Genomic DNA, 25,581 nt, shown 5'->3' on the forward strand with positions numbered 1-25,581 from the left:
TTTTATTATTTACTTTTTTTTTTTTTTTTACAGCGTCTAAAACAGATTTTAGTTCATTGTTGCATTAGAAATAGCTGAGAAAAGCAGTGGGTCTTCTCATTTTAAGAAAAGTCACCCTTGCCTATCTTGTAAGTATTGGGGTTTGTGTATGAATTTACTGTTCGTGAAAGATGCTAGCTGAAGTAAACAGCACCTAATGAAGAGATCCAGAGCAACTTTTCTAGCTGTTTGGACCCGTTCAAACCCTCCCTCTCTCAGGAGGCCACTTTTCAGGGGCAGAGCTTTTATCTTTCACGTTAAATTGCACTGTTCTGGGCAGACATACCTGCGCATCAGTGATACAAAAAAACTTCTCATCTGCAAACTGGGAAGAAGTCTGTAATACTACTTCTCACAGAATATAAGTTTACAAAACTGTAAGGACACACATGTAGGGAATGCCTTTGTTTTAAAAGTAGCTTTATTCCTATTCCTGGGGCTCAACAAATGCAGCTGAGAACAATTCTTGTTGTTCAGCAAAAAATGCAATAGAAAGTTCCAGGTACCATAACTTTATAGCGAGGCTGAGGTGTAATAGGCAAGAATTTACTACTAGGTAATGGATCATTTTGTACCTTTCTCCTCTCCATGCCTCAAAGACATATAGAGGGGAAAAAAACATGTTTTTATACCTAGAAGATGTGCTATAGTGCTGACTGTGTTGCTCTCCAGCATCAGCCCTTTGAAACAGCTGGAAGCCTCAACAACTGCCTTCTCTGTAGCCCTTCCAGGCACTGCATATGTACAGCCCTCTGAGAGGTCCACTACTCCTAACCTGAGGCTATGGTGCCACAAGCAGTCTGAAAGAGAAGAAAAAAGGACAACAATAAAAATGTTTAAGCATTCAGATTTGTATATTTTGTGCAATATGAAAATGTTCAATACCATATACTTCCAAAACAACAATCTTGGCTCTGATATTATGTGCAATTACAAATAATTCCTAATAATTTTTAGAAATAAGTATCTAAAATTACACCATGTATATGTCAGCTTTATTATTAGGATAGAGAACAGGTTCCAAAAGTATACTGCAAAAACATCTCTTACCTGGTAGGCTTGTTCCTATACACAAACAAATTTGCTCTTCTTGTCACTAATACRACAGTACAATATACAGACAAAACCCATTTAACATACATTCATCAGTAAATGTCCAAGAAGAACAAATCGGTATGTCAAAACAGAATTTACAAAACCTAAATGATAAAGCTCATTTTCCAAGTGTTCAGAAACTACAGAATACAATAATACAATTTTAAACATTTTTCATCCTGATGCCAAAGTCAATTTTCCGCTGTGCAAAAACCCAGTGTAGTGAAAACCCAAGAGGCCTCCAGCTCCATATTGTATGGAGTTAAAAGACAAAGTCACTGTTTGACTGTATTTTGTTTTTACTTTTACCAACTCATAGAATCCTAAACCCAAAATTGCCTAAGGTAGAAGGACTGATCTAAGGGTTGCACTTAACAGAAAAACAAGATCAATATTTTTCTACATTATTTTTATTTCTGCAGAGAAAGCTTTCAATATGCCATGCCAAAGTCTGCAAAGTGGCTTAAAATTTATTGATAAAATGACATCTTAAATAACATTCTGCATACTGTCTAGTTCTTTGATCATAGGTGACTATTCCTAAAATTTCCTTAGAAGCACACGGGAAACAATTTGCCCGTTTACAATTCATAATCAACCTCAGAGATTCTGCTAAGACGTTTAGGGACCTTCCCCACCTTTTTTAACTCAACCATGAAGAAAAATTGCTAGAAAGCATTAAAGTATATTTAAACAAGATAAAGTGAAAAAAAAAAGAAAATCTAGTAACAATTTGTTAGACTCTCTTCAAAAAAAGGGGCAGACCACTTCAAAAGAACATTTGTAAGTGATGTTTCGACATTGTTTTTTACTACATCCCTATTACACATGCAAAGAACGTGGATGGCACCAGTGAATCCCAAGTAGCAGTCGATGCAAACATCTTGCTTGCTCAGATTCAGAAGATGTGTTTCATGTGCTTGATTCCGTATGTTTTAAAGAAAACCATGATAATCAGCGCCCAGAGTCCTAGAATAAATCCTCCAGGAGGATGCCAGTCCTTTTGTTTTGGTTTCTGAACAAAAGAAAAACAGAAAAAACCCACACCCAAATATGTATGTATACATATATAGTATATATAATATATACTGCTATATACATATAGTTATATACTTTTATATATACTCCACAGTTAGTTTTCACATTGAACAGGCACTATGCTTACCAGCGGGGAAAAAAAATTCCTTGCAGTAGAGAAAAATACCAAAACAAGCTGTATTTCATCATAAAGCAGAAGCATCTTTCTTCTTAATGTGGCTGAAAGGGCTTAAAAGCTGGTTAGAAGGGAGCAGGGAAGTAATGATCACAAAAGGCCACTAGACCTGTGCCTGAGACACCACCTTCCCGGCATGTTATCAACACTGGGGGACTTGTTCAAACACATGTTTTTGGACAGAATTTCTAATATCTGGTCTCATGTTAATGTAAGAGAAAAATGTTATGGGTATGCAAAACAGTTCCTACAAGTGAAAATATGAACAAAAATAGAACATGTTGTTCCCCCCMAAAAATGTTTTCTACAGCTCCTTCCATACTCAGAATTATTTAAATAAACAAATACCTAACCATACAAAAAGCTGAGATTCATTATTAAAGGAATATCATAACATGAAGTAGGACTGCTTTTAATGTCAATCAGTTTTCCCAGAGGCCTCATTGAGTCTAATTGCTTTTCCTCAACTGTAGAAATATATTCTGCAATTCGTTAAGGCTTTTTCTATCACRTTTAATGGTACAACAAGATAAAACTCATCTGTCCCCTTCCTGCTTTTCTCGTATTTATAAAAATTTCAGATACTCCGCATTCTGTGAGAAATAGATTGTAGAAGATAGCGCTGCTGAGTGACCCAAAATCTGTCTTTAAGGCTAAAAAGTAAGGTGAATACCAAGTTGTGCTTGTATCATGACAAAAATATCAGAATTATGGTACTTAGAACTCAGCCCCTCACGCCTATGTCTGCTCTTGCCCTCAGCAGGCATGTTATATAGATCTGCTAGGCACAGAGAAGATTTTTACACTACTATAATAATAAATACTGAAGTGCTTGCAGAGTGCATTATTCCTGCCTTACTGAAAGATTTGCACGACTTTGTCCTTGTACAGAATGATGCAAAAGGAACATAAAGAGTATTTTGGTTTTGTTGCATTTAAGTCAAATTTAAAATTATAACTCTGGCATGTGAATAACTATTAAAAAAGATGGTACTGATTCAATTTCTGCATGAGTCTGATTATGGAAGCTTGCCATCTTCCGCAAAATGCACCAAGCGGCTGCTGAACTTCAAGGCAAGAAGGAATAGTTTGCAGCGTCTGCCCTTTCAGAACAGCTTTCCTATCAACAGGAAAACAACACTTGTGGATTGCTCAGCTTCCATTTTCTAAAGCTAGATAGTTTTAAGACTTTTGTTCAAATACCAAACTTGTAATTAAAAAGTGGAAGAAATAGCCATGTCACCTGAGACATCTGAAGAACGTGATTCCCTGAAACATCAGTGAATTTATTCTCTCTACTAGAGGAATCACAGAACTAGTGTTATAGTTTGCATTAATAGGAACAAAAGTGAAGATTTAAGCAAAGACAGTGTGTGTATATACATATACACACACCCCACCCAATTTCCTAAGAAACCCACATCAGCTGCAAAGTATGCAACCTTGGTAATTCGCCACCTCACTGATATTCACAACCACACATCTCCATATAAACATCTCAGGAAATCAATACTAAATGTGCAAGAAGGCTGCCAACATAGCTCAAATCAGAAAGTAACAGCACACCCCACTTTTCCACACCAAAGAACTTTCTTGTTTAAATCTTCCTAATTAACCCATACCTTCATATGCATATTGCAGTGCTCATTTCATCAATCTCTTTGTACTATCAATCTTTCTTTTCTTGGATCTCAGACAAATTCCTTACTCCAAAGTGGCACCTGACCCTTCTAGACAAATGACTTCAATTTCCAGTCAGTGACACTAAATGCCTGCCTCTCCTATTTTGTATAGAACACATAATTTAATTTCTTTAAAGAATTTATATGAATAAATATTTAAAAGGTGATCTATGAGTATGGTTTTACATTTTGTCGTGTCATGTATTGAAGCCTCCTCCATGAAATCTCATAAGAAAAGAGAGTCCAGCACAGCAATGTCTCTGCACTGGAAAAATCAAGGACACACAAATAATCAGTTTAACGCCATGTGCCACAGCTTTAAAATGTGTAGATATACTATTGTTATAAACATGAATGTATCACAAAAAATAGCTGAGGATATAGATGTTACATTCTTAGTCATCTTAAAACTAAATATATCTTAATGAATAGGATTTAAATACCTGGAAACTGAAACCTGCATGAAAACATTAAACCACAATAAAAGGGCAGAGATGCAACTCTCTTGTACATCTGTAACAGTCAATAGTGAGGTTAACTGAGCACAAAATTGTATTGAAATATGCCAGTATTTTCCACTAGTGGCACACAGACAACCRAAACCTTATGAATACCTAAAATTCAGATTCATGCTTCAACCTGCAAAGTACACCTTTAAGAGCAGAAATAAGTAATTTATTTAAATTAACTTGATCCTAGAATTCCCAGAAAGCTCATCACTGACTTAAAAATGTAATTAGCTTTTGACTTTTGACAAGTTTATCCCTCTAAAATCACGACAAACGTAAACTAGAAAACTCCAACAAAATATCTTTTTCCAACAGTTACGTGAGTGCACCCAGCAATTCTTTTCTCTCGGCGGGGTTGTGTCAATCCCGAAAGTAATGCCAGTGTACCTGCGTTAGCTAGAAAGTGCGATTTTACTCCGAGCTGTCACAGCAACGCCAGCGGCATTTCATAACAAAGTCAAAGGCCACGAGGGGCTGCCCTGCCATAAAACACCTGCGCGCCGCAGCTGGGCCTCGCCGGCTGGTCGCAGGGATCGCGGCACGCCAGGCTTCAACAGTTACGTGCAGGGGGCAAGGAAGAGGCACAAAGATCTCGCCTAATGCGAAAAGCCTATTAAATCAAAAAGAATTATTTTAACAGCAAATAGAAAAGCTTCCTTTTTACATCCACATACGGGAAGCAGGTTTAAGAAAGGACAGAATTTCCCTACATACTGATACCAATTCTGTAGGTATACCATAAGCAATTCTGAGATAAAACTGTCCCTTCACATCAATTTTAGGATTGATCAGAAAGCATTAGCGAATACAAAGTTTCTCCCAGATTCTTAAAAAATTCAGTGTTTTGCCTATGCACGTGGCATGGCTTAGGGTCCTACTCCAACAAATCTCTCTGAAAGCCAGACAATTGTTGAAAGTCAGACAGACAATCGTTGAAACTTTTGTGACAAAATGCTAAATGGGCAACAAGTGTTAAGTATTCCAGTATTTTAATTTGCAATTAATTATATATCTTTATTATATCTAGATTGATGTGAGAAGGTGTAGCATTAAAAGACTGAGGACTGGTTGCAGTACTTATGCATAGCTTGCTTTTATTTGGCACTGATCAGGAGGAGCAGAGGGGCAATAGTTCTTATAATTCAAATTACTTTTCCATCTAGATCTCCATTGCAGTAGTACCCCCTAAAACTTTTCTAGGCACTGCTTATATAATTGATGTATTTAGGATTTGTCATTTACACTACATACAACCCCATTATAAACACTCTCTTTATCCCTATAATAATAGTTGTAACACATAGGTGAAATGCACACATAAAATGGTACAGAACAAATACATTTAGCAGCTTAAGGGCTAGTCATTATCGAATTGCTGGAGATTCTGAATTAAAAAGATAGGTAGCTAAGCAACAGCAAGTTTCCTACTGCGAACAGCTTTCTCTTGTACTCTTTACAGTGCTGGTGGAATCATTATTCTGCAGAACTTAAAAACAGTTAACAGAAAGCTGCTCCAAGTACTGTAATTAAGGAGAGGATAAAACAGTGTATTGTCAAATTGGATGAGTCTGTAGGGACCCTAATGGAAAGTATCCAAGACTTTCAATGAAGGTGTTTCATAAAACATACAGTACTTGTTATTGCAATTAAAATGAATTTTATGGAAAAAATAATAAAATACATTAAAACTCAAGTGGTAATTAGATTAAGAATGGTTTAATTTTAAAAGGTTAAGTCAGAACAGAAATAAGATTTAAAACATCACATATTAACATTTCACGTGCAGAACACTATGCTAAAGTATCATTATAATCCAACCCTATAATCCTCTTTCAGCACAACTCCCCTTTCCTTCAGTGCCCTCAATAAGGATTAAAATATTCCTAAAGAAAGCTTTGGGTTAAACTCAAAATCCACATTTGGATGGTAACTGGAGGCAAAACAATGCACAGAATGTAAATATAGCAGTATTACAGGCAGGAAAGTATTAATATCCAAACTGGGATATGCCAATTCTAAGTCTACTCCAGCATCTTATCCAAACAGGGCTTCAGAGAAGGGGCAAAACCTTAAAAATGATGTGTACGATAACTTGCCTATGGGAAATGTCCTCCCCAACCTGAGGCAGATGCTGCTGATTTGTATCACAAAACAAGAGTGCAAAATATCTATACTTAACTGCACGAAAAAAAGAATTGTTAGAAGGGCTTTGTCCCAATGAGTCCATTRAAGTGGCAGTTTCCATATTTCAGATTAACCCCTGCTTAATTCCCTCTGGAGTTTCAGTTCAGAGAGCCTAGGCCCAGTTTGGGTCCAGTTATTGCAATACTCATGGAATAAAATATCCCCTGGGATTCTGGGGCTTTCTGCCAGAGTGCGACAGCGCGGAGGGGAAACCCTGCGGACGCCCCCTGCAAAGGTCTCTGCCTCTCCTCGTTTGGGGGGTCAGCGAGCAGCAGYGGGGAAGGGAAGCGAGCCTGCTCTTCCTCAGTGTGGTGCCCGGGGTCATTATTAGATCATTGGGTGAATTTTATGCTTTTTGGGGTGGAGATTTCTTAATTCTCTTCGCAGTCACTCTCCATTTGAATTAACATTTGTATTTCCTCCATTGCAACATTAAAGGTTTTGTTTCTTGTCTCTCAAGATACCTGCTTTTATGTTTACATGGTCTGTACTAAAGAGCAGCGTGAAACAAGGAAGATCCATGTTTCAAAGCAGCTCTTCAGACCGCAAACCTAACCACAGATCCAGGCCTGACTACACCACTCGCCCGCTTCTCTCCAAAAAAAAAAGTGATCTCAAACTGCAAGACAAGGAAACTCAGTGTTCCTACTGCAAAGCCAAATTCTCCCATGCAGTACACCATGCCGATAGTGCGCGTTACATATTTCTTACAGGCACTCCATAACAATTTAGATTTACTTGGAATTTAAAATTTCAAACTGGGTAATCATTGCAATTCTTATTAGAAAGCACACAAGAAAGGGCAATTTCAGAATGAATTTTTCTGCATCACAAGTAAATCGCAGTATAAAATACACCCTCAAAGCTTTCAGTGAAAGTACACACTTCTAATTTGTCAGTTATAGTTTTGATTTGGGTGCTCAGAGGGAGGGGTTCTAATAATTCCAGCCATCTAATAATTGTTTAATCCACTTTTGTGCCCACAGCAAGATTAAAGTCGTAAGAGAACTCCAACATAAAGGATGCCTGTTAATCTACAAAAAAATTAAAGAGTTTTTGTCTAATMCCCCAGTTTGTATTTATTAACCACAGTGCCCTGATTACCGATACCCCCAATATTAATAAAATAATGAAGAAAGTTTGCTCATCAACAACAAAAACTCATGGAAGATATGGGAAAGAACATCAGTTAAACTAAATTAGCATGTCAATACCAACAACTGCACGTTAAACAAACCTCATTTCTTTGAAACCTGTAGAATCACCAGTAACTTYAGCACAATACTGTTGAGACCTTTAGCTCATTTCCTTCCAGAAAGCCTAATCTCCAAGAGCTTTGCAGAAATCAACTTCTACTCCAAAAAATGGCTGCTCATGTATCATTCTCAACTTTCAGCGTTATCTCTCAGCATTACATAGCACTTTAAAGTGCTTTTAGTGGCTTAACAATTATTCATTAATCTTCCAACCGGTGACACAATACATAATATACTTCTTCTAATCACGAGAAGCTTTCCTAGCACCTGAGACTCAGGGCAGCTCAATTCCCACACAAGCCACCACTCAGATGAATGATGCCCTCCCGGCAGACACCCTAGGTTGGGCCTCCAAAACAAGACACGTGAGTTGCTATATCCAAAGCTAACAAATGCAGCTCTGTACTGGTAGCTGTAGCAATTCACATCTACCTTGGGTAGACCAGCACAGCTGAGGTCTTACCTGCTCAGTTAGCAGTGAGTTATCATTATGGCAGTCAGGAACATGTGTATGCATATGAATGGAGAAGAATAAAGTCATAGGATAAAGCTATATTTAAAAAAATAATCTCTCCATCTTTTTAAGGTCTACTGAGCAAATTTTTTATATTTTAATCAACATCGTACTCTAAAAGAAGCCATGATCATGATTTTCACAAAAGGGTGCCTAAGTCCTCTATGAATTACATTTGCAAACACAAAGCTTCATGCCAACTTAAGCATACAAATATAGAAGATGAGCAGCTTAATTAAGCAGACTTGATATTCAAAACTTGGCCACTGTTACTTTGAGAAGATTCCTTTTAAAAAAATTTAGTATTTATTTAATTTAAAGAAAAAGAGGATTATTAGCAAAAACAAAACTAAAGGCATTCAGCACACAGGATAATGCCAGAAACTGGATGATAAATTTATTGAGGTCCTTATACTGGAGGAGGTCAGAACATTACAAAAACATGAACTTTCTTAGCTGGAAGACTGACCTCAGTGGAGACGACCTCCAAAAATAATCAGCTATAAATGACACACCTGCTGCTACCCAAATTTTGAATTAAGCAGTTAGCAATAGCAGACGCAAAGAACAAAGGAGGTGGAAAAGGGCATGTAGAGGCTGATACTGTGACAAAGATACTGTATATTCACTAGAAAGGAGTGAAGTGGTCCAAGCTACATTCAAGACCATTATTTTTTGGAGCAGCACTGCCCACTTCCCACCGGGAGAAGGTTATCTCAAAGTCTTCTACAGTGGAGAATTTGTCCCTGCAAATAAAATGACTCATTGCCAGTGAGAGCAGAACCAGAACCCAATTCTCAATTCTGCAGAGAAAAGGCAGTACGTACATGGATGGGCACCTACCTGTTTCAGTTTGTGATTACTCCAAATACTAGCCTCACCTAGCTCGCCCTTTCTAAGCAGCACACCATTCTCTCTTCCTGCTTGGAAGTCTTGCTTGGATTTACCATAGTGTCACTCAGGACCACGAGGTGAACCCATTTAAATACTTTTCAATTAATAAGCTTCAAGGCATGTTTTTTTCCTTAATCTCTTATAATTAATTGTATGCCTCAAAACTTCCATTATGAAGTATAATCTTGATCAAACATAAATGAAGGTGTATTTGGTTATATGGAGAAACCATGACATTCATAAATTATTATACTATTCCACTCAAACTACTAGTGAAGGTTCTAACCACACTTTTTTTTTTTTTTTAGATATCCCATGAGTATCTAATCATTTATTTCCAGGTGGCAGACTGTATTAACAACAGATGTTAGACAGCATTAGATCTTATACTCAATATGCTATATTGAGTACAAAATATAATCAAACATCTCTATAGCTACATTTTAAGAAACTGGAATCCAAATAAATATTCCCTATTCACATACCTTTTCCTGCTCTTTTTTTTTAAATAAGGAGTCTCCAGAATCTTTACAACTAGAATTCATGAAGTTCTCCTTTGCCTTCAGTTCTGTGCTACATTATACACTTGAGCAATAGAGCTCCAGGTTTTGCTCGCACAACTCAGAACAGCAATACATTTAAGAGGTAAGAAAGAAAATGGATGGAAGGAAAGAAGGCAGGACTGAGGTGAAAGGTGCCTACACATTTAAAGATGCATGATCAAACATGGCTGTGTTTTTACTGGAAAACATTTCCACTGAGAAATCAGGATGTTATAGCTGGTGACAGATCTATTTGCTCCCCCCACTTTTAAAGGCAATTGTTGTATTCAGTAGTTTTGCACTCATGTGCCAGACAAGTATTCTCACACACGCCTATGTGGTATATACTCTCTATGTGAACAGAAAAAAAAAAAGGAAATAGAACTATTATGAAGTATCAACCTAATACTTTTGGATATTCTAGCTCCTGCATGACCTTGAATAAAAATCATAAAAATATGAACACAGTGGCAAATCTAGCCACTTATTTTTGTGGTTGCACATTATTACAGCTACACCAGAAAGTCATTTTTGTTATGTCTGATGTGTCAAAGAACAAGGCATCTCAGAGAGCACATTCACTCCTGCGAAGAGTTTTTGTAGGCAGCTGTCATTAAGAAAGAATGGCAGATTTATGGTGTCATATGTATTCAGTGTCCTGACACGACATTTGCATGTCACTAGTTCATCTGTGGAATGCTACATGGAGCTAAACACAGACCATCTTTCTGGAAGAAAAAAAACGTTAAGCCAAACATATACGCTCCAGACTATCACATTTAATATGTACAACATCAACATTTTTCCAAAAGGGTAAATCCTTTAAAAAGATAAAACCCCAGATCTTATTTAATGGCAAACCACTTGCACTTTATCTGCCTACCATCTAACCTAACCATTGCTTACTGCAGTACTGGCGTCACGTGGTAACCCAATCCCATGCAACTACTACATCATCCGATTTTGAGCCATACACGAGTCTCTAACTGGTCTTTTGGTGTTGAGAATTGCCTCCATACAATCCTCCTTACAATATGTGATGCACCTCTAAGTCACACTGCCCAACCACCAGAGCTGGACTGCTCCAGGAACACTGCGTCCCACGGGACAACTGTCACACACAGGCCCTCTTGCCCCGGGGAGGGCGYGAAGGGAGCAGAGAGCTGGCCGTGGCAGGCTGCCACACAGGGACCGCGAGAGCTGGTCAGCACACACGACTGCTCGCACAAAGCAGGAGCGCAAGCACCCACGGGAATTTGCAAAGGAACAACGAAACGGGATGCTGTTTTGTCTGCTCAAYGGTACAAACACAACTGTTCCATTATTGGAGTCTTTATTCATTTACCCCTTCCGTTCACTCTTAAAATGGAAATGATTTGATCAAATTTCAACCCTCTGAATTATTTAGTAAAACAATTCCAGGGAGAGCACTAGAGAGTGGCCTGCCAATATCTCTATCTCCAGCCATTCATCAGTCCTGTCAAGAGCCTGAGAGTTGCACTGCCATGCTCCTCACAGCACGCTACTGAACAGTAAACAAAATATAATTAACTTAACACAAAAATCACCCAGAGCACCTCACTAAGTTTACATGGTTAAGTGGGATAAATGTGTGAACATATTTGGAGCTAACAGTGGCGTCACCTGAGGAAAACCGTCGAGAAAGGTATCTGCCACCACAGCACTGCAATATATGTCAATTGATAACATTTATATCCTGTCCTTATCAATGTGAGCTTATTGGTAACAACTGCTTTTCATTCTGCATATGTTTAGAAGAAGAACAAATACAGTAGATAGAAGAAAAAAAAAACTAACAAAACTGTTGCTGTTAATTTTACTATTCACTGAAATACTATTTAAATAAACACTGTCTATCAGAGAAGCTCTCATGTGTAAACAACAGAAACAAATAATGATTAATAAAAACTCTACAAGCTTAAGTGAGAAATGAAAATGTTACAAAACACTGAACTGACACCAGAAAACTGAAATTAAATCTTGCCTCTTGGATAGCCTACTATAGCATACTTCAATAACCAGGCTTTTAAAAGAGGTCTGAACCTGCATACATTTAGTGAAAGGTAACACAAATTAAGCCAAAGAATTTAACCATATATTCAAATTAAGCTCATGTGCTTCCACACATGCGCACAATCGCATTGTGTCAATGACCAGTGCAATCAGTATTAAGCAGTGATATAAGGAACTAATAAATACTTTGCCCTTTGCCTAAATACCTCACAATACCCCCTTCCCTCCACTCCACACACACATATACATGATGTGTGCRGGCACTTGTTTTATTCCAGGCGTTACTATTCCAGGGACACAAATACAGAACAGCAGAAATCCATGAACTAGACCTAAGCCAATAGCCAGAAGGCAATACCAATGCTGACCCTGCTATCCAGGCTTCATCACAGAAACTGCAGGAGCACGTTGTGCTTTTAGTCTGGAAACTCCCGCGCACAGCCTTTGCGGAGAGGAGGAAGGGCTAAGAAGGAATTAGACCACTCTAAGTTACACATCAGGAGAAACTCAAAGTGGGTCTTGACAGAAGCCATCCAGCAGTATCAGGAAAAACTCTACTGGAGAACATTCCCTCATCCCTGTAAAATACAGATCTCTGCCTTTGCACCAGTTTCTACCACAGACAGGCCAGAAAAAAATTCTGACCAAGTTGTGCATCATTTCAGGAGATGCCAGTGGCTGCTACTCTTCCCGTTATGGTATTCACAGCCCAACCACCTTTTGCAGAAAAATTACCTCAGAGGCAGGAAAGACAGCTTTTCTATACATATACAACAAGGAATCTCATTTATCAACAAACATTTAGAGCACTGTATGCTTCACATTTGCCAAGAAGTCTCATTCCAACTTCAAAGTTTGTTCCATCAAAGATATCTCCTCTAGAACAGTTAAACTGATCACCAAAAAAACCCCACGCTGGAGTAGTATTTCTGTTGTTAAATATTGTATTTACTAAAAGAAAAATGAATTCATTTATCATTTAAAAGGTATTCATAAGTCATAGTTTCCCCTTAATTAGGGACATTCTAAAACTTCTGTTTAGATTAAGTGTAATTTTAAACTGCTATCCTAGCATTTTATAGGCTGTTATGATACAGATGAGATTTACAATGTTTTAATTCAATAAAGAGTAACAAGCAAATAACTGTAGCAGTAATGATATTTTCAGCTTCTTTAAAAAGATCAGTATTTATATTAAAAGACAATGAATAAAGTTACTACAGTAACTTCTTTCATGTAGACTTTTACTGCTGCTGTTTACTTAACGAATAACAGTGAAGATAATAGTCTCTACAACCCCAAAATTCTATTGCTAGGAATTACACTTTCTCACTAATATCTTTGTGGTTTAACTGTCTCCACCTAATATTGATATCTGGTACTTGGATGCAATTAAGAATAGGGGAACCAATCTTAGAATACTATTTCAATCCATTAGGCAAATATTCTCACTATGATATGAAAAATGTCAACTACTTAATTAGCACGCTTACTTCTCCCAAGCCCCTAAGTGCACCTAAGCTATGTTTTATGATGGCCCAAGGAAAAAAAAAGAGAAAAACTGTAACACATCAATTATGCCTCCACTCAATTGTACAACTATTTTAAAATGTGTGAATAGTTAAGACAAAATTGAAAAATTACCATAATAGGCTTCTGACACTTCCCTGCTTAAGCAAAAATTAATTCTAACTCCCTGTTTTTATGCAAAGCCTTTATAATTTCTCTAATCTCGAGTTCCCATGAGAGGGAACACAATACTTTAAAGTACAAGAGCATGAGGCTGGCATCTTCTCTTTTTACTTATGCAGTTTATTTGATGGAAGTCTAAATCACTAAGCCTCCCTTTGTGCTTAATATAAGCCATCCTCAGTGGAAATACAAGTTAATTTAAGTGAAATGAACTTTTAGAAAGAATGCATTCTCTTGCACAGAAAGCTTCACTAAAGAAAAGCTTTCTTAAATACAGCATCTGTTTCCCGAATTGCTCTAGAATTTGTAATAAAAATAAACTAAAAAGAAGCATAGTTTTTAAAAGGTACTTTTCCTTGTGAACATTATAAACATAAAAAAACAGCCTAATTGAATAAGTTATTGATCATTTTACTGTGTTTTCCAGTTTCATTTCCCCTCTCCATGCAGGAAGAAGCTCTACTGGTGTAATGAATGAGTGGGTTCTAAGCATAAGGTATTAACCATCTTCTGTTTTATTAAGGGTGACTAATATTATACTTAYTGCTTACATTACAAAAGTAAATCAAATGAACCACTGGTATACATTTCCATACACAGTACAGTACATGGATCACAAACTAAATTCACAGCRTTACAGTAATGTATTTCATAAATTTCTTTGTCCTCAACCTCATTCGATATATTTGTACATCAGATACTATGCTAGAGCAGCACATGGTGTATTATAATGCCTACAAACCTATTAAGGTCACAGACAGCTTGTGCATACATTTAGTCTATTCCCATGTGAGTCAGAAGTATATTATTTGCATACCATTATGCACTGAAAACCTATTCAGTTATCCCCACTGGAGACAACTCACCACAGTGACCTAAATAGTATTCACTTTTCCAATATCTGAAGGAACAGCAAATAAAACTCGGAACATCTAAGAATCCAGGCTTAAAAATGACAAATGCAGATGAATGCAGACCAACGTATCACAAAAAGTCTCACAGAACCAAAGAAAGATGAAAAAAGTAAATTATATGCTTAATAGAGAAGGACTACAATGTTGAGAGTGAGAACGACTGGAGAGAGAATTTTAGCAAAAAGGCTCCAACATTAGCCAAGCTTATTATAGCCGTAAAGGAGAGCAAAGAGTCTCAAATAATAAAGTTCATTTTAAAATAACCTCCCTACATTTGCACCTACAGGAACAGTTTCAATATCAGCTGCCCAACACAAAATAAGACAGCTATGGATATTTGAGCTGTAGCACTGTGTAAGAATTCACGTGACGTCAGCAATGGAGACGCCCGAGACACCTACATATTCGCTTCTTCCACACCAGCTGCAACACCACGCACACTTTCCATAATCACAGCAGGTACTAACATGCAGCAGCAGTTCCCCCAACTTTCATCTCCCCTGTAATTACAGTATTTTGATTAAACTTCTACCAACCTCTACTCAATCAGTTGTTCTAGTCATCCTTCCTAATTTCAGTATACCACAAAGAAGGGAGAACATAAGCAAAGTATCTACGTACTTTGTACAGAAAGTCAGAATAGTTTAACATAACGGTCCTTTATGGCCTTAGTCTACAAATAGGAATCTCTTCTTGCTAGCCTTGCTTTGCTTTTTGCCAAATGAACTTTACTTAATGCCATAAGCATTTTTGAACCTATCTCCTTCTGTAAAACCCTGATCATATCCACAGCACAGTAGAAACAATAACCACAGTTTTAAAATCAGGCCTGTGACCAGGTCCTAAAACACGACAAAAGGGATCATGGTATGATCAAGTCCAAAGCCAAAACAAAGATATATGAAAAGCAGAAGCATACACTGAAAGCTCTGTGCATAAGGGGTCTTGAAACACAGAGCTGATTCAACTGTAAAACTCATCAATTATTTTTCTGAATACAAGAAATACAATAACTCTTAGAGTTCATGGTCGTCTAGCGACCCTTCAAATGCAGTTATTTGAAGTGTGCAGAAAGAGTAAATTACACAGACCTATAGCACTCTATAAAACCTGACATGTTCCAGTCACTTCCTTCCTCCTTCATGTTACATCTTAGACAGTGTTTATTAAAAAGAAATGATTACAGGAATTGCCTCTTAAAGAAGCTGCAGCTCCAACATGGAACTGGTAACAATTACAGCTCCTTTAGAACCTGGGGATCTTTTAATATATTTTTAAATAGTACATCTGACAATTCTCTGTGCTTGTGGATATGAAACTGATACCTCTTAAGCCCAATGCATTAAATGGATGACGCTACATTCACATATAATGCCTCATACTATCAGTACTCTCATGGGCAAACTGAACACTCCCACAACACGAACAAAAGCCTCAAATTTATTTCAACTTTCCATAGTAACAATTATTTTCATTCTCTCTCACCTGCTCATGAGAAATATAAACAGAAATTCAGGGAAAATAAATACACCTTACCAATTTTGACTTACACTACCAATTTTGGTTGGCAGTAGCAACTCTGCAGTCACATTTTCAGCCAACTTAAACTGATCAGGGTGAAAAAACTTTTTTTTTTTTTTTTGGTAGCAGTAGTTTCCAGCTCCCTGTTGTGCTTACTGCCAGCATAGGGAAGAGAGCAGGGATGTGTAACAGGAAGGTGGGGAGGGTGGAGCTGTGGCTCCCTGGATCCCTACCTAGATTACTCCAAGTGGATTCTCAAACTGACCCCATCCCACCACTGTCAAAAATGAAGATATAATGCCAGTCTTTAAAATGTAAGGATTTTCACAGGTCAGGGAACAAGGACACTAATCAGGAAGAGAGAAGAGTTACTTCCTAGGCTTCTCTGTCCTAGTTGCAGGATCAGTACAGCCTAAAAAAGAGAGTGGCTTATCACACTGCATAAATTGCCTCCATTTCGGCTATCGCATCTCCCTGAAGAGGTGACTACCAAGACAGCAGAACCACAAAGCTGGAGATCTGCAACGGTTGCATGTACGCTACTGCAGTATCTTTGGGGGGAAGCATGGTTTAGGGACACAATCCCATTGCTGGGTGCCACTTCTAGAAAGCGGTGATAAATACACGTTCCAAGTACATTAATGGCTTTTGACAGAAAGTTTGTTTCGATCCTTTTGAGCACAGAGTTTTCTACAGAACAGCGTAATATTTAAAGGAAGCCAAACAAAATAAATATTTTTTTTACCATATGCAACAGTGAGAGAAATCAAATCCAAATACTGAATCTGAACTGGGGAGAGACTCACGTTCTTTTGCATTGGATAACATCCGGTCAGGATTCCACTTGAGGCTATTTCCACTAGAGTTATACAGCATAGGCAAACCACCTCTATTTTACAGACTGCACAAATATATGCTTAACGTAAAAAAGACCAAGAATCACCCCCTCAAAAAACAAAAAAAATCTTAGTGAAGCGTGTTAATTTCCAACTTCAGTGCACCAAATGCCCTAGATGAAGAAAGGCTATTTCAGCAAAAGGTGTAACACATGCGCGTTTAGCTTTGCACATGAGTGTAATCAGAATGCCTAGCCCCAAAGGGGCTTTAAGTCTGTCCCTGAGAAAGAAGCCCACAGATTTTTGTGACATGCATCAGAAACAACTTTCCTTACCTGTCGTCTAAAAACAGACAGGAACACTGGCAGAACAGGCTGCTGTTCTTCAAAAACTTCCTTTTGCCATAAGAAGTGGCAGCAGTAAGAGGACAACGCTGTCTAACTTTGTTGCTGGTGTTGCTCAAAACTGCAAAAGTAAAACTTGAGCCAGGCAGGAATCCTAGCGCAAGATGACATGAGACAAGGCTTTCACCTGTCTACAGAAATGGAGCCAAGGTTTCTCTATGCAGGGCAACCATATATTATACTTTATGTTAAAATAAAATTGGATTTTAAAGTGGGAGTATTTTCTAATCTTTGATATGAAACACTACATTTTTAGCCATCCTGAAAAATTTCAGTTTTCATAGAGACATTTCTGAAAAGACCACTGTTCTAACAGATGCAGCAATTTTTGAACCCACAAGATGAAGTGTCATATTTTATCTATGACACCATCTAGCTGAATACTCTGACAAAAGTTTTTAAATGCAAGCTATGATTTAAAGCTATCTTTAAACTCATCTACAGGAATGGATTTTCAAAGAACATATAAATAGCTGCGTCTAAAACTTTACACATCCAACCTGACACATCTGTATATCACACATGCTTTTGAATCTCTTAGCCTATAAGGATACAGTAAAAAGCAAGTATCACTTATTAAAGTACTTTAAAATTTTTAATAAATTATTGTCCATGAAACAATATTACTGTCTGCATCAAAAATAAAAACCTGTAATACCTTTGTGCTATTAAGCACCTTYCATGCTTGATTAAAGCACCCCTAATGGCTTTTATAAAACACAAATAACATCTCTAAAATGCTAATCACATTGCATTTTCAACAGATTAAAGTGAAATGAGCCTAATAATGTGCAAACAAATGTATTCTGACTCAACTGCTTGTCACTGCCTAACAAAGCAGACAAAAACAGTATTTCTTYAAAAAATTTTAAAGATCTTTTATCAGTGAAAATCAGTATCTGAATTTCATACTTAGATTATGCAAGAAAAGCTAAGCTTTTTAAATTCAAGTTAATGTCTGTTAAATAAATGTGAATTGCAAATGCATGATAAGTTATCTACTATTTCAATTTCACTTTATTAAACAAATATTCCTCATTAGATGGCATTGTTTGCAGTGGTTTCCCAGGAAACACATACAGTGAACACTGACACAGTCAAAGTGGCAAATATTAGTCCATTTATTTAAGGTTCGTGTCCTGTCTTACTCCTCTAGAAAACAAAAAAATCTGAAGAACAATAATTCAAATATTTCTTAGCAAGAGCAGTTTTATCCAACTTGATAAAAAACCACCAGTGGGAAGTTTATATCAGAAAAATGTTGGTTAAGACAGCTCTGCATATATAGTTCTGGTCTGTAGTGGAACCCAGATTGTACAACAGGACAAAAGGAAGCGAGCCTTCCCATGCAAGAGCAGACAGTTAAGTATATATGCAGACCTGTCCGGTGAGCCTGGATTGGTTAGAAGACCTCTTTGTTGAAGAAACATGAGTGTCAGCTCTATCCATTTAAAGTAGCATCTGTCAAGATCTTTTCATAGGAAAGCTGTAGCTTCTACTATCGCTGGCTTGTACATTCAGGTAGGAGAGCTTCTTCCATCAGTCTTTATCTACATGGTTGTCATCAGCAGACAGGATGAAGTGATGTCGCTAGAACAAAATCTCACTACTGAGTAGCATATAATCTAAAATTTATTTACTTGCAGGATAGCTATAGCGAGTGGATAGCAATTCCTGTTTAACAAAACACAAACACACACAAATCAGAGCTTCAAGCCCTTCTGGTCCAGTTTAGACCAGCACAATGTGGACCTATGGGAACACAATGTTCACACCAAAGGGTTGACATGTTGGGTCGGTGGCTGACAGTTTGGGCCCCGTGTGTAGCAGTTCCTCTTCAGCTCTTAGCTTCTGCACAGACTCCAACAGCTGCGTACGGTGTTCGCCCAAGGGACTTTTGTTTTAATGATTTCCTGTTTTCTGTATTTGTTTCCTCAGCATAAGCTACCAATGGCTTCGCTACTCACACAGCCCTAGGCCAGTAAGTGGTTACCACCATATTTTTCATCCCTCTCCAGGCTCTCAGCAAAAACATTACAAGAATATTATCCAGCTCATATGGAATTAATCCAGTCAATTCAAGCTGGGTGGATGAAGCCAGTGACAACAGTTAAAAAACAAACCCAATAAATGTGGGGGAAAAACAAAAACAAAAAAAAATGGAGGCTCATATCTCTAAAAGACTCAAGTAGTAAATATGCACACGAAACACAAAGCATCTGGTCTTTTTTCTGGGAGGAAGAAACAAAAGGTAAAACTCCCAGGTGCCTACAGTTTTTTCCCCAGAGGAGTTGCTATTTTAGAAGACTAAACACAAAGAAGGACCATCCTCACCAACATTTCACCATCAGGACAGACAGAGACCGAGTGTGAGAGATCCCCCTTGAAACATGACAACTGAGGCCAGGAGGAGAGAGGCACAAGCAGCATCCCTGAATTATAAAGTTATGCTTTAAAGACTATGCACCAGCATGTGATGGGTTAATTTCCATACTGAGTATTTCACAAACATCATAAGCCACACAAAAATCACTTTCATTTAATGTTTGTGAATACATTTGAGTCTGAAAGCTAAAACTGTTCTGCTACAGATAATCAAAGAATGCTTTAAAAAAAAAAAATCTATACACCACGGTGTATTTTACTTTGTTAATACTGTTTCAACAGTTTCTGCCAAATGCTGCTAAAGAAAATCTCTCCCAATTAAATAAGCATGAAACAGGAATAACATCGATGAATGCAATAAACTAACACCCCTCTGCCATATCAAAATGAGGTCCTCAGAATGAATAAAAACTAATCTTCAAACCAAAAGGCTTTTTCTTGCAGACTGAAGTTACAGAATCATAGAAATCATGGAAACTAAGACTTTCTTGCAAGACAACACAGAACTGCAGTTGCACTGCACTTCCTCAGTCATCTTTGATGGCCATCAGTCTCTCCATCTATAACTCTAAAGATCCCTCTCCCATCTTCTTTCTTAAACTTCTTATTTCATTTCTATTATTGTAGACTGTAGTCAATCGCCTCAAGCTGGACCAGATGGGGCAACTCAGTACTGTCCTTCTGACTCTCTTTTAACATCACGCTAATTTATCTGCTTGGTATTTTACAATGGACTATAATAAATAAGTACACAAGTTGATTCTGATCCAAATTTGCCATTTCCTTTTTGTTTTCAATTATAACAACATCAGGAGATCTGGCTTTTATCCACTGAAATGTGTCTTTCATCAATAAAACATTCTTCCATCAGTAAGACACCTGTATTGTCACTTTGCTACAATTTAAGTCTCTTCGATATCCTAAATCACAGTTAGGCAAATATATATTACCACATAGTAACATTCAGAGCATGAGTAGTGTCACTGAAGTTCGGTACTTTTATTAAAATACTGTGCTGAATTGAAGGCCCAGTAATGAATATTCTTTATGATAAATGAAAACAGAATCTTCTCAAATGCAGTTTCCCCTGTTCTTTCACTAGAGCTGTTTGAGCCATATCAAAAGTGCAGAATTTAAGTATTCTCTCTATTTTTTCTGCCCTTACTAKTCATAAACTCATTTTACATAGCAGCATTTTATATATAATGAACCTCATTAAAAAAGATGTCTTATGGGGGTATTCTTCTTAAAGCTTAACTTTTGCTATTTAGAAGTTTATTTAAATTTTTCATCTGAAGACTAAATGATTACGGTTTGAATGCTTGTAATATACTATAATTATTTAATTTAAGAAGGAAAGCTGAGATTTGGTTCTGTTTATTCACCAGATTGCCTTGTGCTTTTCTACATGTTTTTGCCAATTTAAGTATTCCAAATATATATTGCCAAATATAAACTGTCTTACGCATCGGAATCATTTATGATCCTTACTGATGTCTTTTAATCCTACCTAGAGGTAAAATGCAGAGGGGTTAACATGAGAAAATCTTACACTCGCTACAGAACCAGCAAAGGGCCATATCAAACACAGTGATTATCCATTTGGACGGAGCATCAGAGATTAGTACCACAAACAGCATTCACTGCTTTTTGATACTTTCAAAGTAAAAAATGTTTGTTTATATAAACTTAACATGGTCCTTGCACTACGTGTTCCAATTGTCAAAGGTCCCTCAGGAAGGACACGTTATGAACTCAGAAATGTTAATCAACTGGTGTAGAGTATGCTTAGCTGCTACAAGCCCCTTGGGGCTCAAAAATGGCATCAACACCATACAAAGCTAGGAGATGATGCCTGGCTTCCTCACGTGACAGCTGAACAATGATCATTTTATTCTGCTTCTCTACATCAAAGAGTTTTCCAGTTAAATTAGGCCTGTCTAGCTGATGTTTGGATCACAGCTCTATAATACTGGTAAATTTGATACAGCAAGCAGATAAGAGTACATAAAACCCCCCCACATTTTTGCCTTTCCAGAGTGCAATATTCTATTGCAATGTAACACACAGTAGCCAAATGAAGTCTCCCTGGTTATTACTTACTTAATGCTACAAAAATATTACTATGACATTTTGTCTGGTTGACCATCTTAAAGGTTAATTCTGTTTCCTATTTGAGATTTTCCTCTAGGTGAGCCATTCTGTGCAGTTTCTATTTACTGATTCCAAACAACCCACAAACTGTTTCACTGCTCACTCTCACTGTTAAGAACATATTGACTGGCTGCCTGCTCTGCTGTTTAATTCATTTATGCTGAGAGTCAGGCATGAACACAGAATTTTAAATGTGACATTTGCAGGCTGTTGGGTCATTTGAAGCTCTGACAACACCAGGGAGTTTCTGACATACAAACTGGTCCTGATTTCCAATCTTCCATGTTCTGAACACATCAGATATTCCTCCCAGAGGTGCAGATTTCAGCCAAAAGTTTTAAAAATCCCTTGTGTTCACGTCTTGCAGAAAAGACCTGTACACTTGAAACTTTTAAAATAAAGCTCATGTTTCCTTTAAGGTAAAACTAGATTGCCTGCAGCAATAACTCAATTGCTTAAAAACACTGATTGACAAAGAAAAAGAAAGATCTACAATAATAATTAATTCTCATGGGATTTTGTAAGCCACTTTGACATTTGGTGGACTTTCATTTGCTCCTGTTGATCTTTAACTGTTCAACTCCAGCTAAGTCTGAAGCCATGGCTGTACTGAACATTGTCTACTCTGGCTTATTACTATCCTGACCAATATCAGGTCCCATTTTTCAGGTTGGAAGTTTTTGTTGTCTCAAGGCAGTAAATGGGCTGTATCATTCTGTCTCCCAAGGTGAACTGTCATGATCTTCCCCACTTTTTCAGAGTAAACCTGATTAGCTGATATATTCCATATTGTAAGATACAATCAGGGAAACAGTAACCTGAACTATTCAGTCCTGACTTCAGAAAATTTACAGTTTCTCAATCCCTGAAGCAGGACAGGTACCCCAAAATAAGTCCAAAAATAGATTTTCCTGAGAAAATTCCAAATTAACTGAAACAAAGTAGTATCTTTTTGCTTTTTTGAGAGCATCACCAAGAAGGGAGATACTAAGTTTCAAGACCTATGTTTTACAGTACGTCACAACTTTCATGCATGTTATTGGCCACAGGTCATTCCACAGAGCAGGCAGAGTCCACTGTCATTAACAGTCAAGAATCAAGCTGCAGAAGGAAGAAATATGAATGCAGGCTGGGCTACCAACATCTAGTCCACCAGTAGGACGGACTGAGAATTAAGCTAGTTAGACCTTGAACTCTGAGAAAAGAGAGGATAGAATCTTCTGCATAGAAAAGATCTTTTGCCCCTTCTGGTCACAGATTGATTAAATTAGACAGGCTGAAATAAAAACTGTATCCTGTTATTCAATCCCAACTCAAATGTCCACGTCAACCCTCATTTGTGCATCTATTTAAGTGCTATTCCACTGATTTAGACACAGTTAGAAGGTATAAACTAGGCAAAAATCTTAATCTCTTTTTCATCATGCAAAAAACAAAAATCAAGCAAAAAACCTGTACAAAGTAGAAAGTACAAGGACACTGCAGTAGTTGGAGATAGAAATACTGCTAACACCTCATTTAGAATTATATTGGGAAGGGAGATTGTTTTCCCTACTCAGCTCTTCATGACAATTATACCACAATAATGATGCTACAGTTCACCTGTGTTTTCAGGAATGGGAATATGATTTGGATCAAGACGCGAATTAGAAGAAATTCATGGATTTTTTTCTTTTAAATCAGTAGACACGTACAATTTTAACAGCAACCTCTGAAGTGAAAATTGTGTCATACAGCAAGCATCTTTTCATTGGCGTGTTCTGAATAACACTTTTAAAATTTAATAGTTGTCATCTGAACAAGAATATGTTGTTTTTACATACTTTCAGCATAAGCACATTGCTTCTCTATGACCCAGAAAAGCGCATTACAGATGTTGTTTATCCTCAAAGAAAATCCTTAAAACAGAAAGGCATACCTGGTGTATTATCTGAGCCACAGGAAGTTGTTCAGCATACTTTAGTGGTTCTGCTGCTAATTCATCCTTTGGAGGCCTAGGAAGAAATGAAGTTAACAATTATGAAACTTCTTACAATGTTTACCAAGTTAAATTATGGAAATTTAAGAGTTGCAGGTACAATGCTGTTAAAAGTATGTACCTAAGGGATTATTTTGCTTCAAGTGAAACAAAAGCATACTTTAAGTCCATAATAAAATATTTTTCTTATATAGTTAAGAGCAGTAAGTTATTTAAACAGGAATGTGTGTACTACTGCGGATTCTTTCCCTCCACTAAGGCACATAAAACACAAATTTAGCAGCAGAAACCCAAGAAAATCTTTTAATTTAGTTTCAGACTAACAGAGCACTGATGAAAGATGCTGGATTGAAATCCCCACAGAAAGAAGTCTTCTGAGTTTACAGAGTCGATTCTGCACTGTTAACAATACAAGCCTCTTACCCTGCTAACGTAACTCAACTATGAACATCTCAAAAGGCGAGAGGGATTATTCACTCTCTTTCCCATTTTTGCTGCAAGTGCCCATCGGTGTTCAGCTGAATTATAAGTTAAAACAGCACCAACACTTGCGCAATGCCAGCGAAGTAATGTGTCCTACTGGTTTCAAGCAAGCCCAAGAACTGGCCTGGACAGCAGCAGTAGAATGCTTTACAAACAAAATGCATCATTTCCCTTAAAACTTAAAATGCACTGTAGTTATGACTGAAAATTCAGAATCCAGAAACATTTTCTTCAAAGACCATTTAAGTGACAGCAAATTAATATGAAAACATGTTTTAAAGCTTTCAAGTATACTGCTTTCTTCTATTGGAAAAGCACAGCGTGTGCTACATTTTCAAAGTATGATTCAAGGTTTTCATCAATCATTCCTCAATCCTTGTACTACAGAGGTCTGAATCTAGGAGTTTCAGTAATATGAGAAGCAAGCAAGCAAAAAAAAATCCCTACAAAAACAAGGCCTTTCCCCAGAGCTCAGGCAGAATTACTTCCATGCAGTGAGCAAGACACATTTTCCAGACTCAAAAGGACTAATTTACACCCGTTCTAGTCAAAACGGATCCATCCGTGGATGGTTAATTGACCTGCAGACGGTCTGTCAGATAAGAGCCAGGGACTGCAGGGTTAGTCTCTGTACTGGGAGTCAACACACTGTTGCAAAAGAGAGGACAGTAAATGCACATCTCTTCCTTCCTCCAGCTCTGGCTTTCCGTTGCTGTTTGCAGTGTTTTTAAGCTCCAAGTAAGAGCTTGAGGAAAGAGGAATACCCACAAATTTGTAATGAACAGAGTATAAGGAAGTATGAAAGACTTACTTTATATGAAATAAATAATTAGAGCAGAATCAAAGAAATCTGGCAATATTTCAGAGATTACAGCCACAATTCCTCGAGAACTGTTTAATGTGCTTAAGAAAAATTAAGTAAGCAAGCTCTGAATTACTGGAGCTGATCTACTGAAACAGCTGATCTACTTAAAGGGATTTTACGAGAGAGGACTGCTGCGCCAATGATGACTTAGCACTCGCAGCATGCCAGTTACTTCCCAGACTTCAAGAACAATGATCTGTGCTCCGAGGAGGTGACAACTGAATGAAGTAATTATTTTATTGTGCTCTGTGGAAATATCAGGAAAAATTATCATCCATTTCAAAAAGCCTTTCCAATTGTTTATTACTTTCTGCAGGACAATTCACAATCGAGTGGCTTTTCAGGAAGTATTCAGGTCTTTTTGAGCTGTTCGAAAAGGTTTCAAGT

The 25,581-nt window shown here is 37.4% G+C and overlaps 1 protein-coding gene across 1 annotated transcript in view; it reads right to left on the minus strand.

Annotated features, from left to right (window-relative positions):
* Window positions 1–874: 874 nt before the first annotated feature.
* PIGK (phosphatidylinositol glycan anchor biosynthesis class K) overlaps window positions 875–25,581 on the minus strand; it is a 73,331-nt gene continuing 48,624 nt past the window's right edge. The window contains exons 11-12 of the mRNA XM_026086908.1: window positions 23,787–23,862; window positions 875–2,149 (exon numbers count right to left, since the gene is read on the minus strand). Coding sequence (XP_025942693.1) covers window positions 2,033–2,149; window positions 23,787–23,862 — 193 coding nt within the window. The 3' untranslated portion in view covers window positions 875–2,032. The remainder of the gene's footprint in view (window positions 2,150–23,786; window positions 23,863–25,581) is intronic.

This window comes from Apteryx rowi, unplaced genomic scaffold, assembly GCF_003343035.1.
Source record: "Apteryx rowi isolate R43461 unplaced genomic scaffold, aptRow1 scaffold_7, whole genome shotgun sequence".
Taxonomy (NCBI): Eukaryota; Metazoa; Chordata; class Aves; order Apterygiformes; family Apterygidae; genus Apteryx; species Apteryx rowi.